The sequence below is a fragment of the Silurus meridionalis genome, chromosome 17 (assembly GCF_014805685.1).
Source record: "Silurus meridionalis isolate SWU-2019-XX chromosome 17, ASM1480568v1, whole genome shotgun sequence".
Lineage (NCBI taxonomy): Eukaryota > Metazoa > Chordata > Actinopteri > Siluriformes > Siluridae > Silurus > Silurus meridionalis.
The window spans coordinates 14,620,046-14,633,619 of NC_060900.1; the positions used below are offsets into that span (position 1 = coordinate 14,620,046).

The window sequence follows — 13,574 nt, forward strand, 5'->3', positions numbered from 1 at the left end:
AACAACTCCATCACATGGTGTGGCAGATACTAAGCCTGATAATACACGGATTATAAACGTGTTATAAAAAAATTATATTATTCAGCATGTGACATGAAACTTTCCTTTAAATGTTTTATTTAACAGTGATAATACCGGCTGTATCGAGCGTATTGCAGACTTGTGGTCCATTAACTGGTCCATGTGACTGATAGCTCAATCAGATAATAATAATAAAAAAACGTTCATGTGAAGCCTATAATCCACCCAAGTGAGGAAAATGCAAACGACGTTTAATTAAACGAGGTAAGCATCCATGTAGAACAATCCATTAAAATAAAACGATAATAGCCATGTAAAGCTTTGTGTCTAATTAGCTGAGATTAAGGGGGAAATATATCTCTGATCCTTAAATGACTAATAAAAATGTAAAAACTCATCACACAGCCCTATCTCCGATAATCACAACACCATATCATTGATTCATTTTCCCAAATTTGTAGTAATTCTGGGTCGAAATGTTCCTTAATAGTGAACCTGGGAATGAATAAATAAATGAATCACATAAAAATAGTCAGGGTATATAGACTTAAGATTTTCATTAGGAGTGACGAGGATGGACAGGATTAAAAAAAATTTATTAGAGGGACAGCGATTGAGATGGTTTGGACATGTGTAGAGGAGGGAAATCTGTAGAGGAATGCTGAGAATGGAGCCACCAGGAAGGAGGAAAAGAGGAAGACCACGGAGTGGATGTGGTGAGTGAAGACATGCAGGTAGTTGGTTTGAAAGAGGCACATGTAAAGGACAGAGGGGTGTGGAGACAAATGATCCGCTGTGGTAACCCCTAATAGGATCAGCCAAAAGAAGAAGAAAAAGAAGTAGGGTTAGATTTAAGAACTATGAAGATAAATTTGGATTGTAAAAAATATAAATGGTCTGCAACAATGATTTAGGACGACAGTTACCATGAACAGTTTTGCATTCAATTGTCCATCAGTGAACAGTGACAACCTCAACAATGATGGAACTATAAGGAATGGATATTTTGTTTCACCCAGATGAGAAATTTGGTTCCTCTCAAGGTTTCTTCCTCATGACTTCTCAGGGAGTTTTTTCCTGTCACCTGGCCACTGTCTTCCTCATTAGGGCTAAACTTATATAGAATGAATTTTAAATGCAAAATTAGAAATGTATACTCTAAACATTTATTTCTGTAAAGCTGCTTTGGGACAATGATTATGTTAAAAGTGCTATACAAATAAAATGAAAATGAAATGAACACATGACTGAATAAATGAATGAATACCTGAATGACTGACTGACTGAATATATGAATGAATGGATGGATGAATCAATGGATGAATAGATGGATGGATGGATGGATGAATGAATGGATGACTGACTGACTAATATATTAATGAATGAATGGATGAATTGATAAATTATTTAATGGATGACTGACTGACTGAATATATAAATGAATGAATCAATGAATGGATGGATGGATGAATGAATTAATGGATGGATGGATGACTGACTGAATATATTAGTGAATGAATGAATGAATAAATATATGAATGAATGGATGAATGGATGGATGAATGGATGGATGAATGAACGACTGACTGACTGACTGACTGACTATATATATTAATGAATGAATTAATGAACGAATGAATGAATAAATGGATGGATAGACTGATAAATGAATGAATGGATGACTGACTGAATATATTAATGAATAAATGAATGAATAAATATATGAATGAATGGATGAATGGATGGATGAATGGATGGATGAATGGATGGATGAATGAACAACTGACTGACTGACTGACTGACTGACTATATATATATATTAATGAATGAATGAATGAACGAATGAATGAATAAATGGATGGATAGACTGATAAATGAATGAATGGATGACTGACTGAATATATTAATGAATGAATGAATGAATGGATGAATGAACGAATCGATGGCTGACTGACTGAATATATGAATGAATGAATGAATGAATGAATGAATGTATGAATGGCTGAGTGACTCAATAAATAAATATCAGAATGAATAAATAAATAAGTGAACTGCATGAATCACCAAACGACTAATTGACTGACAGAATAAATAAATGAAATCACATCACATCATGATCCCTTCCAAATAACCTCGTCCTGCCTTTGCACAGGGAAACACGTGACAGCTGAAACCTACAGATGCGTGTGACAGTTTCTGTGTAATATTATGGATGCTGATGAAACCTCACACCAGACACCGGCGTCCTTCATGCTTCAGCTTCCAGCCGAGTCCCAAATAGTGCATGAATCGCACTAAATAGGTTGGAAGAATCATTCCTTCACACGCTGCCTCCTTATAGAGAGAGAGAAAGAGAAAAGAGACTATTTGGGATTGAGCCATTTCTTACCTGTGCGCTGACGGTGAGTGACGACAAGGTGCTCACGTCACCGCGGCAGCAACGCGGAAGCGGACGGCCAGGCTCCACGTCATTTTAGGTGCACTGGTGCTACCGGGGCTTTTACTGGGAGGAAACTGACATGCGACGGAACCCAACAGCCACAGAATAGTGATTGGAGTCGCCGGTAAACAGAGCAGCGATCAGTTGGGTTTTGTTCAGGTATGATTTGTATATGAACTCGGACACTTCTGACCTAGCATGGATGTGACTAGCGTGGCAGGGCTCGTTATTGTAGCGCGCGGGCGCGCGAGCGACGCTAACATACACAGTAGCCTGTTTCTCGGAATAGACAGGCAGAGCCCTTATTTCTCTCTTCACCTCAGTACACACAACCTGAGCTATTCGTTTCCTCTACAGTAGAGGTTATTTTCATGCATTTTTGCTTGCTTTTATTAATAATGGCCAGAGGTGTCAGAATCCAGCCCCGGTCTCTGCCCGGTCCAGCTCGGATTAATGGCGATGACGTCATGCGGTTTGTAGTAACGAGTGTAAAATGCGTACAGAGTCATCAGGATACTGCGTAAAAAATATAAACGTTTTTTATTTGCTAAATAATCTCGGATCTGCTTTGCCTCCGTGCGTTCAGGCGCTGCAGGCTGTCAGGTGTGTGTCACATCAACGTAAACACTCAGTGTGATGATGTCAGCCTGGATGCTGTGCACTGTGCAGGTGTTCATGTGTTCAAAACAAAAAACAAACAGTAACCTTGTTAGATTCTTTTCTGAGTATTGCATGCGTGAATGCACTTTTGTTTTGTTTCCAGACTGGAATGAAACCTGCATTCCAACAATAGGCGTGTAAAAATGGGTGTTCTCTGTTCAGTTTAGTTTCAAAGCACCTATAGTTTCTCAGTCACTTTCACACTCCTTTGTTTAACAAACAAGGCGCAAGGCAGATGGGATTGTTTTAGCATGCGTAACATTTAATTGATTATAACGGTTATATTCTTTTTTTCGTTTGATCAGATCGACAGCTTGGGTGCTCATCCCTGATGGGTGAATCAGGGCCACGCCGCTCCACCCTGGTCTCCAGGTTGCCCATCTTCAGGCGCAGTGTAAGGAAGAGGCAGGACTCTCTGCCATCATCTCCGTCCTCCGGTGGCGTAGGTAACGGCGTGCACACGTCCTCTCCTTCAAGCACCAACTCGAGCTCCAGCAGCACGGGAAAACGGCGAAGTCTTTTCCGAACCCCGTCGATCAGCTTTCACAGCAAGAGGAACAGCGAGCCGCGTGCTGATTCCAGCCAACTCAGTGCAGACAATCGCAGCCGGCTGTCCGAGCCGAGCTTCAACGACGGTTGCAATCACAAGACGCGCCACTCGTTCGGATTTGGAGGACACAAGAAGAAGCTCAGTCGCTCCCAGACGGAGGATTTTGAGAAAGCTCCAAACAGCCGCAATGTTTTCATCAACTGCATCAGCTCAGGGACGAATGAGGGTGACGATTCAGGTTTCATGGATGATGTCAGCAGCAAGAGTCTTCCAAACCAAAAAAGCTTCTCCCCAAGTCCTTTTCAGCTCACCATCGCTTTTCCAAGAACTCCTCCAACCAGGTTGAACATAATCAAGGCAAGGACGATGCTCCAAAGACAGGAACTCCAGGGTCCTGGCCTGGCGAGCTTGCCGAGAGCTCGCTTCAATCCCCAATCGTTTCCGAAGACCGCACAACAGCCATTACACCCTCAGACTTCGTCCATGTCACCGAGGACACCGTCTCTGAAGTGGATGCTTTACCTGTCCCGAGTCCAGCTGAAGTCGTCCCTCCTGAGAATATCGACCAATGTGTATCTACCACACAGACGTGTGCCAAACCCGAGCAGTGTACTCTGGAGAAGCCTGTACTGCCAGACATTAGCCAAACTGCCAACACGCAGTGCGATAGTACCACCGTCCAAACCGAGCCAGAAACACTGAATACAGCAGAAGTGCAGCATCAGGACCAGGATCACATCGAGGCGAGCGAAAACAAGCCGAACCCGGAGCTGAGTGAGGAGAGCAGCTCCAACGCAGAGCCCAGAGAAAGAATGCACCGAAATACTGTGCTGGTCCAGCATCTAGGAAAAGCAGCAGGCCATGGCAAACTGGAGAGCAGACCAAGCTATCTGAGGAAACCTCACACAGGTATGATGAAGAGAGAATTCAGGGGAGTACTCTGAGTAATGTTCACACAATAACCAGCACTCGTTTACATTTACAGCATAAATAACATGGAAGAGAAAAACATTTCTCAGTACAAACAGGACTAAAAATACCGTAAGGCTATAAATAGGAGTGCACGAGTTAGAAAAGCAAAGATTTCAGTTGGAGCTCAGGATCCCTTATAAAAGTCACTCATTGTTTCATCTAGTTCCTTGTTTGCTTTTCTTGATCGCAAAAGATCATTTGCTGTTTATCAGATTTTAACGCATGAGCTTTAAACTGGGTTCAGTTACAGTTTAATTGCAAACACATTCGTTAATGTTTTTCAACACTACGTCGGTGTTGAAATGGAATGTCGGTGACCCGAGGCTACGCTTAGAAGGAAACATTATATACCACAGCGTACTGTAATTGAAGTAGGGTTCCATGAGGTATGTAGTATGGCATCATTTTTTTTTTTTTCAAACCCTCTTCCGAGCCAAAATAAACCGAATCTGTGTTTGTTTGTGCTCCTTCATTGTGTACAAACCAGAAACCCTTAAAGCTCACAAAGCGTTAACTCACAAAGGGATTATAATGTGACCGCTGTTAAGTAATCCCATTTGGTTTTCTTACTCATTCGGCTCTCAGAATTTGACTGAAGACAGAACCGTTACCTGCATTGCCAGCGTTAGTCGCGCGTACGGTTTATTTACATTTTATAGTAAATGATCAGGCTATGGTAAATAAAATCTTTCAGAAAAAGTAGTAGAAATGTCTAACTAAAGCTTGTACAGAGCAGTATTTCAAACTTAGCATCTTAATCTTTTACAGAGCAACAAAGTAGTCCATGACTTTTATTTATTTATTATTTTTTTATCCTTTTGTCAAAACTAGAAGTGTTTCCTTTACAAGCGATTCAGATTTTGAAATTAAGCCCATTTATCTTCCACAATATCGACTCAAGTAGTATTAGATCAAGCTCCGCTGTCTGCCAGTTTGCCGTACCCACAATATATCATGCTTTGACTTCGGAAATACGCAAAAGGCCAGCGCTGTTCTTATCTCGCTCCTCGTATATGGCATGTAGATCGTTTTTTAATGATGACAAGCGCTTGTCTTTAAAGGCGCTAGTCTAGACACAACTAAAAAACGGCTGTCTCAGGAGCTCAAGTCAATACAGGTTGAGCTGAACTACACGAGGGGCATTTTAATAATCTGAATGTGCCTCCCAGAAATTCAGGTGGGGTGCCGGCATAGGACGAGTCTGCATACAGAGTAAATATTGACTTCACTTAAGTTGCTCAATTCAGTCATTAATTTTGTTCCCTGTTACACTATATGGAAAAAAGTTTGTGGACTCCTTATGTTCCACTAGATCAGGGGTCACCAACCTTTTTGAAACTGAGAGCTACTTCTTGGGTACTGATTAATGTGAAGGGCTACCAGTTTGATACACACTTCTGAAATAACAAATTTGCTGTTTTTTCCTTTTAACTATATGTTCATATTAATAATTAATGATGTGAAGACACTGATCATGTTAATGATTTCTCACAATAATTATCAACAATTAATTATCAAGGTAGGAAACAGATAAATATCATTATGCCAAGCTTTATTTATACAGTACAGACCAAAAATGTGGACACCTTCTCATTCAAAGAGTTTTCTTTATTTTCATGACTATGAAAATTGTAAATTCACACTGAAGGCATCAAAACTATGAATTAACACATGTGGAATTATATATGGAATTATATACATAACAAAAAAGTGTGAAACAACTGAAAAATGTCATATTCTAGGTTCTTCAAAGTAGCCACCTTTTGCTTTGATTACTGCTTTGCACATTCTTGGCATTCTCTTGATGAGCTTCAAGAGGTAGTCACCTGAAATGGTCTTCCAACAGTCTTGAAGCAGTTCCCCGAGAGATGCTTGGCACTTGTTGGCCCTTTTGCCTTCACTCTGCGGTCCAGCTCACCCCTAAACCATCTCGATTGGGTTTGGGTCCGGTGACTGTGGAGGCCAGGTCATCTGGCGCAGCACCCCATCACTCTCCTTCTTGGTCAAATAGCCCTTGATGCCTTCAGTGTGACTCTACAATTTTCATAGTCATGAAAATAAAGAAAACTCTTTGAATGAGAAGGTGTGTCCAAACTTTTGGTCTGTACTGTACTTTAGACAGGTAGGAACCCCTTTTTAATAATCTAAGGTTTTTAATAGATAAATTCAGTTTGTATTTATTTATCAGGCTTAAAAACTTCTAATATTCAGATTCAGATCATCAGTTAGTAAAATAAAATAAAATGTAGAATCGCATTTAGCAACGGTAACGTGAAAGACGTGTTTTCTTTGAGTTTTTTAGTCTCTTATCCTTATGCAGAACTTTTGGCCTAGTCTTTTTTTTTTTTTATGTACAACAATGCTGCAGTTTATTGATATGTACGGGTTTTTCTTTATGACAGCTTTCTTTAAGATCTCAATGGGTTTGACATCTGGACCTTAACTTGGCCGTTCTAGCACTTTTGTAATTTTTTTTTTTTGGTTTGCTGTTCAAATGTTGATTTTCTGGTGTGTTCCAAGTCCTTCGCATGCCCCGTTTTTGGCCCATCTTAAGCTCCTGGAAATTCGTCTTAAGGACATTCCTATATATAGTGAAGATTGTCGCTTTTAACAGCTTCTGTTGATATAAAACAAATCCTAGTCTTTGCCTCTCTGATCCTGTGCTTCGTAGTGGGTGTGAAGTTTTTGTGGTAATATGCTGTGTTGCTTTCCACAAAACATAACTCTGTGTAGCTTCTCGAGGCTGGTCTTATCACTTCAGAAGATATTGTTTTAGAGCTTTTGTGGTTTGCTCAGAAAATGAGTTCTATCCTTATTGGAAAGAAAAGGCTTTTTCTTATCCACCTATCAAACAGAACTTCTTTTGCTAGTCTTTTTTTGATTGTAATGTCATTAATATAACCATATAACACGCCTAATGAGGCAATTTTAAACAGTGTCTGTCTATAGAATGTTAAATGGCTAATAATTTGGTGGCCTTATGACCCTTCTCAGAGAGATAATCAGCTGCTTCTCTGAGGTTATTGCTGAAATTCTTTCTTCATGACATAATGTGGACACATCTGATTGCTTCAGAACACCGAACTGCACCAAATGTCACTTTTACAAATGCAGTCTGGATTTATTTTGAGTATTTCATTGGTGACACCTGACTGATGATTACTAAATATTAATAAGACTGGAAAAAGGAAGGAAGTAAAGTAATGTACTCAACTTAGATCCCATCTGGTTTCTGAATATTGTTTCTTTTTGGGGGGAAATATAGTTTCGTATTGAAATTTATTGTGTTTTTTTTTTTTTTTTGTCACCTGAGGTGTGTTTGTTTATAGAAATTGGTGAGGACAATAGTTGTTTAGTTCCTATTGAGTAGAAAAAGGGAATACAGAATAGAAAAAGGGTTTGCTTTTCTTTCCCCATGACTGTATTATTATTTAAAAATGTTTTTCTTACATTTGGAAGGAAGTTCGAATAATGGCTGTGAAATGATCGACTCGCTGAAACTTTAACATCTCGCTGTTGTTTAATAACAGATCTAAAAAAACATTTCTGCTTCTCCAAAATTCTGGTGGTTAAGAGGTTTTGTAGAAGGCAGACTTTGTTGTTCAACTGTATTGAATTTCTTCCTGTACAGGCTGCTCTCAGGGTCTCTCTCTAGTTTTTTTTAAAGCTTATGCTGGAGAAAGTAAACTGTACTCGTTGTAGCTGTTAATTGAAAGATAATTCCTGAATGTGCTTTTGCCATGTGGATTTGGCCGTCGTCACAGGCATGTTGACGAACGCCGTTGTGTCTTCATGTTGTCAATTTGTACATTTTGACACCATATAATTTGCTATTGCTCACTAATTCCTGGCTGCTCCAGTATGTACAGTAGGTATAAGCACAGGTAATTGTGCTGCAGGTTTTGTTGAACTAATGTTGAGGTGCAAATGAATCTGAAAACCTTGTAAACCACCGGGCAGATCAAATTATGTGCACTATATGTAAATATATTTCAAACGCTATGTAACTAAAGCAACGTGTTAGGACATAAAAGCTCTCAGATAGCGTATTCAATTATTTTATCGATTTAAATGTAGAAACTTGGCACAGTGGTGGCACACAAATGAAAACAGACCGAGGTTAAACCGCAAAAGATCAGAGAGTTTCATTATTTCATTTACTTGCACTGAAGCAGGCGTTTTTTTTTATTTACATTGAATTATCATTGTAACTAGCAAATTTTAGAATTTATTTAAAACTTAATATTAGGGTGTAAGAAAATATCGAGACACGTGAGTATCACGATATTTTGCTCAGAGATACTGTATCGATTCTCAATATCGAAATAAAAAAAGATTCATGCCATTGTTTCGTTTTCAGTTTATATACCGACCACTAGATAGATAGCAGTCATTTATCTCTAAACGTAAACAGCTGTAAAAACTATTATAGGTAACTTTTCCCTTTGCCCCCGGAAGTAGTAGCGACGTTGACCGTCTTGCGCCGAAGGCACATGTTCTGTTTATGTGTGGTTTGTTTTAAAGATGGGAAAATGTGAAAATGTCATTAAAAAGCTCAGAAACTACACGTGCTGTTAGTGTTCGCTCACATAACCAGACGAGGCTTAATTGCTATATACAAAAACCTAAATTTAGTGCGGAATGCACTTGCGAGAGCATGTGACATGCTTGTCCTGCTTTGTCCGACTGGATTCTCTACCTTTATAGAAGAAATAAAAGTCTTTCTTGCTCTTTATTTTCTTGCTTTTCTAGGAGTGTAGCTTTTAGCTTTTTACTACTAGCCCAATGCAAATAGTAATACTAATAATAAAATACAATCATCATCATCATCATCATCATCAATCCCACTTCATATTAGATGTGTAACGACTATGTGCATATGTTTAAAAAAAAGAGAAGTATATTGTGTATTGCAAAACACTTGATGACACTGAGGGGTGATACGGGTCCAGATCCCACTGTGTTCTCTTTGAATTACTTTAAGGTTTGCATATATTGGTGTGCTCTTAATGACAGATTTACTCAAATTATATCCTTTTCCTAAACTAAGAAATATCCCAATATATCGCCTCGCTTCTGGCAACATACCGAAACGCGACCCCTGTATCGTGGTACGCATTTGCTGATCCGCAGCACTAGTTAATATAGTTAAAGTATATTTTTGTTGTACAGATTAATAACACAGACAGGCCTTGGAGCCAGCCTCAATCACTCCAATCGGATTGGATCCTAACATCCATCCTATAGTTTGTTCTCATTAAAAAGCTCCCTGCTAACGAAGATTAGGCCATACAAGTTTTCAGCATGAAGGTCGGGACATTGAGAATGCTGGCCTACTGTATGGCAGAACACAGTATGTGTAGAACCAGCTTCTGTTCAATGCAAGAATTTGAACCTGAAACTGTAGTGGCCTTTTGCTATCCCGCAATCCCACGTCCTCATCACAGGGGCTGGGACATTATAATAGTTCTGGAACTTAAGCCTCTTCTTACTAGGTTCTGAGACAGGGGCATGTAAAGTAATCTCTAAATATAAAAATAAATAAATTAAAATAATGTATTTTATGTACAATGCCTGGATTTATATAGAATATAATAATTAATTAGGTATAAAAATTAAGATTTATTTATATAGAAAATACATTTTTGCAAAAATTTCAGTATAATAATAATAATTATAATAACAATAATTGTTGCATGTGCAAAAACTTGTGGAACTCTCATTGTAGTCTGACCTTTCTGCCATCTTTTTTACTACTACTGCACATTTAGTTCCATTTCATTTAATATATAAATTAATATGTACATTTTATTATTTTGTTTTACTTTAAACTTTACTTTATTTTTTACTAAGAGCAACTGCAACCCAACAGTTTCCCTATGGGATCAATAAAGTATTCGGATTCTACTTCTGAGATCTTGGTTCTATTGCAGCTGGATGTAAATACACTTTAATGGAAGGCTGTTTGTTGTTTGTGTTTGTTTGTGCGTTTTCCTCACCAGTGCGACTTACAAAAAAAAAAAAGATTTCTTGTTTTTGGAATCTCACCACATCTCATGTGTTTTCATTCACCACAGTGTCCATGTCCAGCAGTATGAGTCCACGACGTGAGGTGATCCGTTTAGAGCGGAGGCTGCGCTCAGCTTCAGAGGGAGCCGGAGGACCAAGACTCCACCTCAACCTTAAAGAGCATACCTGCATGGAAACCAGCATGCTGGTTAAACACAGAACCAACTCCTCATCCTCCAAACTGGGCAGCCTGGTAAGCAGGGTCATCAAGATCATTACAGCATCGGGGAAGGTGGCACGTTCTGCTGTATATATTCATTTCGAACCATTAGAAAAATAGATGGTGCTGATTGCCAATAATTTTCGGTTTAAATCTGGTAGGGATTTGAAGGAAGGAACACTCGGTACCCCAACCTTAATAACGCAGTGTTAAATGATCCATTCCACATCTAATCAAACACTTACGAAGGTAGTACACTGGAGGGGGGTAAAAAGTATACTAACTAGATATCATGAGTATCGTAAAGTTGGTAGCTCTGTGTTTTAAAATGAGAGTTGGATTCGTTCATCTCCCACACAGATTTCCCTTGTGCTTAGGCAAAAAGTCTAAAATCTAGAATATAATATGCTCCATCAAATTTACTGTGGTATCCAGAGATTTTGCTCGTCCCTTCTAGGGAGTTTTATGCACGCTCATTTATCATGCATGCTTGCAAACATTTTCCTTACTCATTATTTTTCAACTGGCCTCTGACTCTCATTGAAGAACAGTTTAAATCTTTCACAATTGACCTAGGTTCACCTTCACACACATCTATCTTTTTTTTCTGGTGCTAAACAAACAATCCAGCTCTTTTAGAAGGCAAGGTGCCATATCTGGAGTACACACCATCTTACCTAGTCATTGCCTCCGTTCTTTAAAAAAAGATTAACTTTTCACCCCAAGGGGGAAAAAACACACATCTAAACTGAAGAGGCAGATCTGTTTACTTAGGCATGCTCAGCACTATCTGTGTGCTTCCAGAGTCACAAAGGTCCTGCCTTCTGGCTTTTTGTGCTTCCTGCTTCAGCACCTTGGCTGGCTAAACACAGGCAACAGAAGCAAGAGATTTGTGAGTTTTTTTTGGAGCACTAGTTCTAAAAACTTGCCTAGATTTACAAGTCATATTCCTGTGGGCTTTTATGAGCGATTTAAGTTAGGTGTTTACCAAATCTGTATATATAACTTCAATTTATCGTGAACCTCTAATGAAGAACATGGGCTTGACCATCTACTTTTTGCTTGTCCACGGCTGTACTGTAATTACATGGGAATTATTGCTTTGGAACACGACCGTTGAACTTCTCCGCTAAAACAAACACACTAAGTTTGGTACAGTGGTTAAAAAAGGCTGCACATACTTAGTAAAAATGGCAGGTTTTTTTTGTGTATATGGGTAAAAAAAAAAGTTTTTTGTAGCCTGGTTGAATAAAGGTGAACACATCTTAAATAATTGGGGACGTGACTGTGTTTAGAATGCACCAATCACATTCTATCTTCATTGAAAAGTAATTACTGTACAGCTGGCATCGATGAAATCAGATCAATCCCACTTAAAGATCATCTGTAAGCTGGAAAGAGCTTACAAGGCATGCATAGTGTCCAACTTATTGAAAGATATCGATCTGGAGATGGGTATAAAATTTCCAAATCTGTATATTTTCCATGGAACACTGTAAAGAGCATCATCACTCAACTAAATTACCCCAAATCAACTGGCGAAACAGACAATAAATTCATCATTTCAAAAGGTAGTTGTTGGTGCAAAAGACAACGTAACCAAAACACCACCATCCCACAGGGAAACATGGTGGTGGCAGCATCATTTTTTATTGCTGCTTTATTTCTGTTGTAAGATGCCCTTACAGTTTGGCACATCTACCATGTTTTTGCCAAAGCAAAAGATGTGCCGCACCTGATTCAAAACATATCTATTATTATATACCAAAATCTGCCATTGTACAGTTGTTCCTCAATTGCTTTGGAGCATTTCTTGAATCATTCTTAATATTTGCAGTAAGTGCATTCTTGAAACAATTAGTTTTGAGCACAACTCATTGGATTTCTTGCCAAAGCCTGTACTTTCCTCAAAATCATTAGTTCAGCTCTCAGAAGTAAGTATTTGTCAATGAACATCTGATTGTCTTCAGAATAACAAGTCATTTTGTCATTGTTCACAAACAAGATCGTCAAAATGTTCAGTCGTGTCGTAGGTATGACGGCGCACAGCTTCAATATTTCCTGATGTAAACTATGCTTTGGGTCACAATGATTGAAAATGCACAAGGCTGAATTTCTTCTGTATGTCATCTATGGATTTCAACAGCACAAATGTACACATTACTGTATGTGGGATATTGATTGCAAGAGACCAGACCGGATTTCACACTTTTACTGTACTGTTATTCATCCATTTTTAGAAAATTGTAATTGTGTTTTGCTCTGTCTGTATACACTCGCCAATTGAAGGTACACTAGATTCACCTTTGACTTATTTTAGAGAACCGGTTGATCATTGGTCGATCTGATGCCAAGCACTCGCCTTCATCGGTGACTTTTAAGATTCATCTGCACAATTCATCAGTTTAATAGGAGTTTAAGCTTGACAGATGAATTACTTATGCAATGAACTGATGCTGAGATGTTTTGGGGGTCAAAACTAATCAGTTGAAAATCAGTATAATATAGACATCTGATAATGTAGGAGACAGCAGACAATTGCACACGATCGGTTAAATGAATGTACCGAAGCATTGGCAATTTGTTCAAAGTGACGAGAAATTGCTTTTACGATGTGCACAATTGACTACACGATGTGGAGGTTGAACAAGTACTTTTTGAGAATTACATTTTTGATCGAGAAACGCTCCAAAGCAACTGAG

The 13,574-nt window shown here is 38.7% G+C and overlaps 1 protein-coding gene across 1 annotated transcript in view; it reads left to right on the forward strand.

Moving 5' to 3' along the window:
* The first annotated feature begins 2,440 nt into the window (after positions 1-2,440).
* The window catches only part of ccser1 (coiled-coil serine-rich protein 1), an 85,650-nt gene continuing 74,516 nt past the window's right edge, over positions 2,441-13,574 (forward strand). The window contains 4 exon segments of the mRNA XM_046872376.1: positions 2,441-2,620; positions 3,427-3,939; positions 3,942-4,580; positions 10,721-10,905. Of these exon segments, the coding sequence (XP_046728332.1) occupies positions 3,453-3,939; positions 3,942-4,580; positions 10,721-10,905 (1,311 nt within the window). The 5' untranslated portion in view covers positions 2,441-2,620; positions 3,427-3,452.